This window comes from Hydra vulgaris, chromosome 01 (assembly GCF_038396675.1).
Source record: "Hydra vulgaris chromosome 01, alternate assembly HydraT2T_AEP".
Lineage (NCBI taxonomy): Eukaryota > Metazoa > Cnidaria > Hydrozoa > Anthoathecata > Hydridae > Hydra > Hydra vulgaris.
This window is the reverse complement of record NC_088920.1, coordinates 70,005,001-70,017,129: the sequence shown is the minus strand read 5'-3', so window position 1 is coordinate 70,017,129 and position 12,129 is coordinate 70,005,001. Positions and strand designations below refer to the sequence as shown.

The window sequence follows — 12,129 nt, the reverse complement described above, 5'->3', positions numbered from 1 at the left end:
GAGTTCAATTACATGTTCACTTCAATTTAAAATCATATAGTTTAATAGGAAAGTTTTCTCTAAGTGTAGTTAAGTTACAATAAACACATGTAGAGAAGGAACATATCTAATAAAAATATTATTTAAAAAACATATTAAACTTTTTTTAAATTTAAAACAAGTTATGTTTTTTCATTAAAGTTATTAAAAATAAAAGTAATTTAGAACATTGTTACGCAAAGAAAACTATAAACAAGTCTTTATATATAAATCGTATAAACGTATAAAAGAGGTGGAGTAGAAGATTTGCCCTTATTACTGATGCTGTTAAAGATTCATATATATATAAATTTGCTTAAAAAAAGCAGTTATTTAAAAATGGGAGTTTAAATACTGCAATATTCAAACAAATGATTTAGAAGAAGATGAAGGCTTAGTACAACGCTCTTGTGCAAACCTAAAATTTTTTGGATTTTGTGGGCTGTGTGCAGGTAAGATTAAATCTGAAATAGTTAACAATTCTTAAATAAATTTAAAAAATTTATAAATATTACTACTTTTTTAAACCTATGCACAAAGCTATTTATGGTGTCTTTAAATAATTCTAATCCTATGATTAACTCCCTGAACTAAGTTGAACATTACAGCAGAATAATAAAGATTGAAACTGCTGACTTTAGCACAAGTGTTTGATTTCTCTTTTGAGAGACCACTGTTGAAAAAAAAGAGAAAAGAAGAAAATTAAACTTTCCAACATCTCCTTTATCATCTCTTCTGAAAAGTTAATATCAAACTTATGTCCTTTAAAAGATTTAAAAAAGGCTAACATGTATATGCAAAAAACATATACAAGCCTTACATTATACATGCTTCTGCAAGATCCACATACTGAATAAAAATAACATCATTGATTGATTGATTTTATGTTCAGTAATAAATTCTTTTGAGAATGAAAATTTATTAATTAAAAAACTCTGCCAGATTATAAACCAGATTTAAAGGCAAGAGCTAAAAATTAAAAGTTTCTATTAAGAATTTTACATTTTATTTAATTTGATTTTTTATTTATTTATAATTTTCAAACAAAAACTTGTTTGTGAATACTGTGGTTAAATGTCAAAAATTTAATCTTTTCTAAATAAGTCAAAAAAATTAAAGAATACTTTGTCTACTTGAGTAGATTGCTCAGGCTTGAAAGTTTTACTTGAACATGCCTTTGAAATGTTGTCAAATAGCTCACTGAAAATATAAAACTACATTTATATATGAAAATATATATATATATATATATATATATATACATCTATATATTTATACATCTATATATTTATATATATATATACATATATATATATATATATATATATATATATATATATATATATATATATATATATATATATATATATATATATATATATATATATATATATACACATATATATATATCCAGGGTGCAACAAATCTTTTTTTTTTAATTAACGTTGATGTTCGTTTCTTTATTTATTGACAAAAGTATGGCATGTCAAATCGCAGGGTCGACAACGCAAGAAGAGGGGAGGGGGGGGGAACACATGCCCCCTCCCACTTTTTTTCTAAAGGCCCTTTTCTTTGGCTTTTTTTTTTTTAAAGAGAAGTTCTATAGGACTTTTTTTAGAAACAGATGGTTGTGCACCTCCACTTCTAAGCCTGTGCTGTCAGCCAAGAATAAGCCAGTTTTATTTTCAATTTTTTCAATTTTTTTTTATTTAAATAATTTTTTATTAAATTATAAGGGAGTTTTATTTTCAAATAACTTTTATTCTAGTTAATAAGATATATAATAATTAGATTATGTGGTAGTGGTGTAGTGGTAGAGCGCTCGCTTCATAAGCGAGAGGTTCCGAGTTCGATTCCCACCACGTCCCTGGTAGTGCCGCACTTAACTTGTTTCTCCATTGAGCAGCCTTGTTCGTCAAGGTTTGTGTTTCAGAGTTATAGAGTTGAGAGAGGGTAATAGCCACAAGTAGCCTCCTCATCTGTAGTGGCCTTCTCGCCTTTGGGGAGGTGAATTACAAAAAAAATATATATATATCAAAGATGCTTATTGAACTTTATAAATTTTTTATTAATTCAAAACAATTTTTCACGCATTTGCAAAGTGCGCGCAAATTAATGATAACTAATATACAATATGACTGTAAATTGTTATCCATTAATACAAAATAGTGAATTTTTCTCCATTTAGTTTGTTAAATTTATTTACTTATAAAAAAACTTGAAATTAATTACTTTAATTTATTTAAATTATAAAAATAAAATAAAAGTTGTTTTGACTTTTTAAAAATATTTAAAAATAATAATATAATAATAAGTATTTATTAAGTTATTATGTTAATATAATTATATTATAATATAATTATATTTATTATTAAATACTTAATATGATATTATTATATTTATAATATTAAGTATTTGATAATAAAATATCATATTATTGTTAAACGCACAGTAAAAAATGAAAACTATAATAAACGTAATAGTTCTATATATTCTATTAAATTGCATTTCTGCAAATCTTAAAAAATTACTTTAATTTAACGATAATAAGAAAATTTTAAAAATCACACGCTTTTGAAGAAAGCCATGTTTTAGCATGGTTTCTTTTAAAGTAATTGCAAATGCATTTATTTTATTTTACTAAAATTTCCCATGCTTTTGTAAACGCATGTAAAAACCATGCTAAAACATTACTTTCTCCAGTTGCGTACTTAATTAATAAACTTAAAAATAACGCTATTGAAGAAAGTATTAGCATGGTTTCTTTTAAAGTCGTTAAAAATGCATTTTAAATTTTAGTAATAAATTTTTTTTTTAATAATTTTTTTTATAATAAATAAAAAAATATCAATAGCATAATCAATTGAAAAAATAATTAAGGAAAATAAAGTAAGGAAATGTGACATTCGTCTTTCTGTTTTTGTTTTTTTTTAAGCAAAAGTTTGCACATTAGTCGGTTTGTCGCGCCCTGATATATGTGTATGTGTGTGTGTGTGTGTGTGTGTATATATATATGTGTGTGTGTGTGTGTGTATATATATATATATGTGTGTGTGTGTGTGTGTATATATATGTATATATGTGTACATATATATATACATATAAATATATATATATATATATATATATATATATATATATATATATATATATATATATATATATATATATATATATATATATATACAGTGCTGGAAGTAAGGTGGGATGCGACAGGATGCCATCCCATCACCTTTTTACAAATCTCTATATGTAACAATGATTGGGCAGGATGTATTGTTAATTTACGGAATACCATCCTGTTACTTTTTTTTCTCTACAACTAGCACTGTATATGTATATATATATATAAATATATATATATATAGAGAGAGAGAGTGCCGTCGCGAAAACAAGTTCTTGCTTGACAACCACGAGCTCAAAGAATTAAAAACCAAACCATGCTCGCAAATAGTTATAGTTTTATAATTGTTTTTGAACGCCACGACGTTTATTGAGTATACTTTTTAACGAAAAAAACAATTTATTTTTTACCTGATGATTGCTAAACGCATGAAACTTTTAGTAGTAAAAAATCATGTATTTATTTTTATTTAATCTTGTCAAAAAATCAATTATATGGCTCTGATATCATTCATCGAGCACTCTTGCTGAATTTATGCTCACAGCAAAATAAAACTTAGTTATATATATATACATATATATATATATATATATATATATATATATATATATATATATATATATATATATATATATATATATATATATATATATATATATATATACATAAAGGTAAGACGAGTGATTTAAAAATTACAACTTTTAGAACTTTAAGATTCTGGTGAGGGGGGGGGGGGAAATGAATACCCCCATCCCCCATTTCCCTCTTGATCCGTCACAAAAGCGTTCATTTTGCAAGCAACAAAGACTCAATGAAAAAGTGCCAGATCTTTAGTAAATGCATGTATTTTTAACTTACATTACACAAATTTAAAATAAAAATGTGTTTTATCTAAGGATCGTTATTCAAAACTTTAAACATACAAACGTAACATTTAAAATTCTTTTGCATATATATATTATTAAAAAGTTTATGTTTTATAACTAAATTTTAGAAAAGAAAAACTTTATCTATGTTTTTGTTAAGTTACATTAAATGAAAATTGCATAAGTTTTTTCTTTATTTTCTTAATATATATATATATATATATATATATATATATATATATATATATGTATATATATATATATATATATATATATATATATATATATATATATATTTTATAAAGTATAAAATATGACCAACAACAAATTGAACATGTTAGCATTTTCACAATAAATTAACTCAAATAAATTCATGGTTAAAACAACATTTTACAATGATACATTTTTTGCTATGCGACAATAAGAAAAATCGTTTCATAATAATTAAGCATAAAAATGACATAAATTAATTAACTTTAGTACTAAAAGTATATTTTAAATAAACTTTCATGTGTCAGTGTTTCATAGGAAGACGTGGGATTGCACATCATTATATGACCAAGCAAATGACATTTTGCTTTGACGATTTGACCGCAACTATTTCAAAAAACATTTTAAAACTGTCATTACGAAACTTTATTTTAAAAACTAGCTACTTAATTTCAAAAACTCCTTTTACATGAAAAAAATATCTTTAGGCGTACTGCCTTCTTAAAAAAATTTGTTTTTCATCATGGTCATCAGTTTCTTTATTTGCAGTACCACTATTATTGTTTTCCTTGTGGTTTCATTTTCGTCTAACAGTGGTTGTGCGATCAGTGGAAGTAATAAAGAAATTCCTTTTTTCACTAGCTGAACTTAAAGCATAAAATGATAAAAAAATATCATTTTGCTTATCTTCTGATATTTTCTTATCACATTCATACTTACAGTTTGCCAGACAGTTTTTTTGTTTGTTTGAATGATCTTATTTGGTACTTGTTTTCCTCTTCAACTTGCATAATTTTTACTAGCTTGGTATGCCTTTTTTTTATTAAATTCCCTGGTTTTAGGTTTAGACATTTGTTTACGGAATTTTTTCTTAAACGTTTGTTGAACTTGATCCCTAGAAGTGTTTTATTACTTAGTAGATCTATTATAATATATATTACAATCTCTAGTATACTATTATGTACTAATTGAACCATTCTAAAATGGTTAAAAATGGTTCACTTTGCAGTAACCAACCTAGAGTTTATTTGAGGATACCGCATTTTTTCCTGCAATGTTGGAGAGGGGGTAATGTTTTTGGAATTACCTTCACACCCTCCCTCTTTTCCCCTAGTTAAAACCCGTGCCGTGACCATGATTTTTTAATAATCATTTTTTTATTCATTATTTTAATCAAATGTGTTTATCTTGTTTAGTTTTATCCGGAGATAAGGAGTTGATTTAAAGGCATTTCTTTGAATACATGTATTTACCGGTCCACATAACCATGTTACTTTAGTTACAATAAAAAACTATTTTACTTAAGAGTTTAACCATACTATTTGTAAACAGTTATTGAAAACTGTTTAAAGTATTTTAAACATTAACTATATTTTAGTAAATTTAATATTAGTAGTTTTTAATGTTTTAAATATTTAGTAATTAAATGTTTAATACTTTAAACAATTTTTAACCAAAATTTACATTAAATAATGTATCAACATTAACTCACATAATATATGTAAAACTAACAAAATAGTTTTTTTTTTTTTTTTTAGATTTTTTACCTCCCCAAGGCACAAGGGGGGCCACTACAGTCAAGGAGGCTACTCAGTTTTTTTTGTTTTTTGTTTTGTGTTTTTGTGTTTTTTTTTAAGTTTATTATTTGTGGTGCAACCCTCTCTCAACCCTTTAACTCCGAAACACGAACCTTGCCGAGCAAGGCCGCTGCGCGGAGAAACTAAGTTGAGTGCGGTACTTCCAGGGACGTGGTGGGAGTCGAACTCCGAACCTCTTGCTTATAAAGCGAGCGCTCTTACCACTACACCACTACCGCATTTAATGTTTTATGTCTTGTATTCAAATAATACTTTTATGTCTTGTATTCAAATAACTATTCGAATAAAAAACATTTAAAAAACGTATTTATTGTTATTTTAATTTTCAAAATCTTGATTTTGAAAATTAAAATAACAATAAATATTAGCAAACCTGTTCATTAAACTTTTACTAAAGGTTTTTAAAAGGTTTTAATTAAAGGTTTTTATTTTTAAAGCAATTTTAAGGGGCCATTTAAAATAAAGAGAGATAATTACAATAAACGTAATTTTAAAATGATATAATTTTTTGATTGAAAAATGTATCATTTTTTAAAAAATGTATCTAATTTTTTTATTCATTAATCATAATATCATAATTTATAAAAAAGTGACGCTTAATAAATAAGTTACATTTACTATGGATTTTTTGAGTGAAACTTATTTATTTAACCTGAAAATTATTTTTTTTTTAATTTTTATTTTTGTTTTTAATAAAAAAGCAAAAGAAAAATTAAAAGATAAAATAATTTTTGGGCGATCATACTGCTAAAACAGGTCTGGGTTCATCTCTACATTGAATATAATAGTAGATTTTAATGTCAAAATAACATTGTTGATGTAAAACAAACCATAAATGATTAAAAAAAACATTTCACAAAAAAATTTATAAACATTTTTAAGATTTAGAGGAGGATGACTGAGGATGATTAATAGTAACACTACATACTTTATTTGGCTTACTTGTCTTTACCGCTTTCACTGGTTGGAGCTACAAATTTGTCACTATCATAACTGCTTTCAATATCAAATACTACTCTTTCCATTTTTTGTTGATATTTTACTTAAAATAAAAATTAATACTTTTCAAATTGTCTTTTTTTTTTTACTTTTAAACATTCAGAAAAAAACTTTCAGAAAAAACTCTTTGCAAATCATTTTTTAAATCTATTTTTTTAACTACATGGCCTGGTTTTTATTATTGCTACAAAAACATTTTATCACAAGTTGTTTCAATTTTAATATTACTTTATTATTTGATTTAACAAGTTAAAATAAGATACTTTGTAACATATATCGACTAACCGTTGTAAGTAAGTGAAGAAAAATGAACAAGTATTGACTTCCTTTTTTGGGTAAGCACTGCAAAATATAGTTAGAATGACGCAGCAAATTGCTCTTACATTGACTGCAGTAAGTTTGATACATATTCATACTGTAATGAGTATGGTGCTTATCTCAAAGACTTAGATAGAGGTGGTTTGACAAAGCCAACTGACATTTTAAGTCAATTTACTTTCTTTTGTTATATACTTTTTATTGCACTGTATCTGACTTTGATAAAAGCCTGAATTAAATTTTTACTAATCAGCCTCTAGTTTTCAATTTTTGCTGCTCATGTAATAGGCCTGTGTTTTAGATAGCCTTGAATAAAACTAAAGATTTTGAGGTCATAAATTTCACTGCTATCAGTAAAAGCGCCTCTCTGCAACTTGCTTTTAAAACTTGGACCTCACTTGCCATAACCTTGTTAGGACACTGTTGACATTATAAATCAATAAATTAAAAAATACAATCACAATTCAAAACTGTTTAAATGTATTTTGTATTTTTCAACAGAAACTACCTAGCAGACAATTTGTATGTATATGTTTTATAATTTTTACACTAAGCTAAGTATTTTATAACTATTTTATTGAATATTCAAAACAAATAAGTTTTCTGATGGCATTTTTAAATAAATTATTAAAATCTAAAACAACTAGTGCATTTATAACATGTACCTTTTATAAAAAAATTTTGTATGCAATCTTCACAAGTAAAAAATCTTTCTATCTGATATTTTGTTTCATTAAAACACTCTACAAAATATTATACAGTAAAATTTGTTAATCTAAAAAGGATTTTATTTTTTGTCTTTGACTTTGCAACATAGTTGAGAAAAGTTAAAGCTAGAAATATTTCACAATGTTATACACAAGTTCAAAAGACTTGCTAACACAGAAAACATCTACTTTTTGTTGCTTTACAAAAGTAATATATGTAAAAGTAATATATAACAGTTTGATCGTTTTATAGCTTTTTTAGCAAAAGTGTGTTTGATCCCCACCAAATACCTGGTAGTACCGTGTTCAACTTGTTTCTCTGTGCAGGGGCCTTGTTTGCAAAGGTCCATGTTTCAAAGTTATAGAATTAAGAGAAGGTTATAACCACCTTCAAAAATCAATAATTATTTCAATAAAAGATTATATAATTTAAAAAAAAAAAACTTACCAGCTAGTTTTCTCAATTGATTCCAACTCACGATAAAGAACTTGTTTAGTACTAGAGTAAATTGTTTGACCAATTTCTTCAAATTCCATTCATCTATTATATTTAGTCAATAATATTCAAATAACTAAAACTCTTTATTTATTAACACTGAAAATGCCATTTAAATTAGAAAATTAGATTATTTAAGTGAAAATTTAAGAAAAGCAGAGCCTAGATTTGATAAAATAGATTTCAAAAAATGAATTAAAAAGAATAAAAAAATGTTAGAATAGCAGTTATCTATATAAACTTTCAGTAAATTGGGAAATTTTGTAAAAATTCGTCTAATAAATAATTTTAATTAATGTTAGGTGCGAACACATAATGGAAGTAAACTCTGTCATGAGTTGTATGACTATTGCTCAAGAAAATTAAAGCTTGGTGCTAAAGTTTTATTAAGAATGTTAATATTTTTTCAATTTGAACTTGTTACCATGTTAGATAAAATTCGTGTTTGTGCTTCTATATGCATTAAAAATAGGCACAAGCTAAAAAAGTAAAAGTAAGTCTGCAAGAAGACTGATCAGGATTTAAAAAAAATGCCTGCATTTAGAATCTTTTTTGTTAATAATAAAAATTTGCAGATCAAAATGTAGGGTGATGTTGAAGTTAAGAAAAAATAGAAATTTGATTACAGTTCCTTCAAAAAATTTATGAATAAAGAGCTTGGTATTTAAAACATTATAACTTCATGTAGATATGTTGAACTTTGAAAGTTATTTTCACTTTACAAATTCTGTATTGAAGCTCATTTTTTAACAATTTGTAACAATCTAGTTTTAACTTTGAACTAATTTAGAAAAACTTTTTGTCACAAACTTAATATTAGAAAGCAATTTAGATTTGTATACTGATCAAATGAGTTAAGAGCAAGTATATTTAGCGTTCAATTAAAAAACAGCCTATCACAAATATAAAATAATATAAAAGCAGTCTAATATCCCATCTAAAAGAACCACAAACAATTTAATATTTTTATATACTTGATCTTTTTCAAATAAGTAATTGCTAAAGTATCTTTTCGAATAAATTTTTAAATTAAAATTTTTTTTTTTTTAAGTAAACTAACTTTTATATTGCAAATCTGACTTTTATCAGGTGTGCTTGGTCTGAGCACACCTGATGAAAGTCAGGTGTGCTTGGTGAAAATAGAATTCAACATAGTGAATTATTAAAACTACTGTTAGGACAGCTACAATACTTAATACTTTGAAAAACCTTTGTAAACATACCAGAATTAACAATGTAAACATATTAATTCTAAGGTATTAATATTAAGGTAAATATTAATATTAGGGTATGATAACATGATGACAATGAAAAAGAATTTTTATATTTATAATAATAAAAAAGCTGTAGCACCTGATAAAACTTTGACAATGTAAACAATGTTTTCGAATAAAACTTCAACCATGTGAATAATTAAAAATATGTATGAACTTTTTCATTCTAATCATTTCTAATATTTTTATTAGAAATGACTAAATTAAAAGTTATACTAAAAAAAGGTTTAAGTATTATTTTTAATTAATTTGATTTACCTCTAACCTTAAGGTGGGGGAAAAAAACTTTAATTTTTTTTTTATTTACAAAAAGTCACCGTTGTCGCAATGTACTGTAACGTCACTTAAATGACTTATCATCCTCTCCCACTCCCCTCGAACTACCTTTATATTAAAAAAAAGGATTTTTTTTATATTATAAAAACTTTTTATATTAAAAAGTTAATCACTTATTAGGTGATTATGATAAAATATACAGGGGTGACTATGAACCCTTTATGAATATTTTTGCATGATAGAAGAAAAACAGTTGGCCTAATCGCTATTTTATTTTCAACAAAACAATACAATATCCAGCTTTTAGGAAAAGTCTAAAGTTTGATTTGAAAATAACTTTATTTTCTGATTTTATATGATATAAGCATATTTTTAAAGCGGGGTGAGAATTCACCGATTCGAGGCGACTTTAAATACTACATATTTTTATTCGGGGTGATTTTAAATACTTATTTTAAATACATACATATTGCTACATATTGCTACATATTGCTACATATTGCTACATATTGCTACATATTTTTATTCCTCAGGCTATGGCTAGATTTACACTTTATAAATAAGAAAGTAGTAAAAAAAAAAAAAAGTAAAAAAATTATTAATTCTTAAAGTTTGCATAGCCCGTGGATGACAAAAGGACTCATTAAGTCGTCAAAAAGACTGTACCAAAAATTAAAAAAAAAAATTACAAAAATGAAATAAAATGTAGGAAATAAAAACTCCTTTTTATAATTTTTAATCTTTCTTTTAAAAACGGCATCTTTCCTAATCAATTAAAATTAGCAACAGTAATTCCGATACATTAAAGTGGTAATGGCTCGATAAAATCAAACTGCAGGCCAAAATCCTTACTTTCCAGCTTTTCTAAAATACTTGAGCGTATTATGTATAACTGATTGTACAATTACCTTGACAATATTTTATCATAAACAGTTTGGTTTTCGAAAAAATCATTCCACAGATTATGCAATAATATATATTGCCAACCAAATTTTAAATGGTTTTGTTTCAAGATTCTTCTTTACAAATTACGCAGTTATGGTAAATTGACCGCTTTGTCTTTATTATTTAAAAAAATTAATTCGCATTGCGTAATATAAACAAACAAGTTTGGATTTAAATAAGTTACTTAACAATGAATACAATTATATAAAGTTTTTTTAAAAATTAAAGTTAACTGTGTTTAGGTATCAATTTTTTAGATGCTAGCTAAAAGACCTATTTCATGCCATTTAAACTTAATTTTGATTGTATAAAGAAATTTACAAATTGAAAAAGTTATTGATATTATACAGTTTTAAAAATATTATTTTCCAATATTACTTGAATTCGAGCAATTTACAAACGTTTAAGCATTTGAATATAATCATAAAAACTTTGAAAATACCAAACATTGAGTTTACGGAGACAAAAAGTTTTTTAACATTTCATGGATGTTTAAGAAGCATCAGGAAATCTTCGTGTATTTTAAACGGTTTATTTTTTTAATCATTAAGCTGAAATATTATGACTTTATGATTTAAAATGCACACAATTTGAAACAATAATCTGCGTTGTTTCATAGGGATTAATATTTGAGGGTCACAGTTTCCTATTTCTTAAATAAGCCCGGTGTTTATGGCCCTCCCCGGTGTTTGTGGCCGTGTACTTAGACTTTTTTGTTCTTAATTTATGTGAATGATATTTATTTGTCTTTAAATATATTTTAACTAATCTTATTTTTGTAGAAGACATTTTCTTTTTAAAAAACATTTTTGATTGTGTGGATGCAGAGCTAACAAATCTTAATGAGTGGTTTATTGCAAATAAACGTTCATTGAATATTGACAAATCTAAATATATCTTGTTTACTAAAGCGTGTAAATTAAAAAACCTTGGCTATTTTAATATTCTTGAGAAGTGATCACTCATTTTCTCTAAAAAAAATTTAAACTTATAAAAAGCAAGCAATTCGATTAGGTTTATCGCCAAGTGGCAATTGGTACTTTCGACTGGCAATTAACGGCTTTCTTTGAGTAACGGCCGTAACTCAAGGAAATTAATGCTCTTTATATTTAAGGTTTGTGTATCTACCGTAACTTATTATTTATATTTAGACTACAAAATAAAATAACTCCAAAACCTTTTTATAAAATTTCAACTTAATTAATCATAAATATAAAACAAAGCACTCAATAAGTAACTACTACATTTTTCTTACGTCACTGAAAAAGTTTGTCTTCGCAATATATATTTATATATAT

The 12,129-nt window shown here is 25.3% G+C and overlaps 1 protein-coding gene across 1 annotated transcript in view; it reads right to left on the bottom strand.

Annotated features, from left to right (window-relative positions):
* The window catches only part of LOC100201233 (mediator of RNA polymerase II transcription subunit 4), a 32,784-nt gene extending 24,339 nt beyond the window's left edge, over positions 1-8,445 (bottom strand). The window contains exons 1-2 of the mRNA XM_065789050.1: positions 8,289-8,445; positions 1,143-1,218 (exon numbers count right to left, since the gene is read on the bottom strand). Coding sequence (XP_065645122.1) covers positions 1,143-1,218; positions 8,289-8,377 — 165 coding nt within the window. The 5' untranslated portion in view covers positions 8,378-8,445. The remainder of the gene's footprint in view (positions 1-1,142; positions 1,219-8,288) is intronic.
* Positions 8,446-12,129: the final 3,684 nt, after the last annotated feature.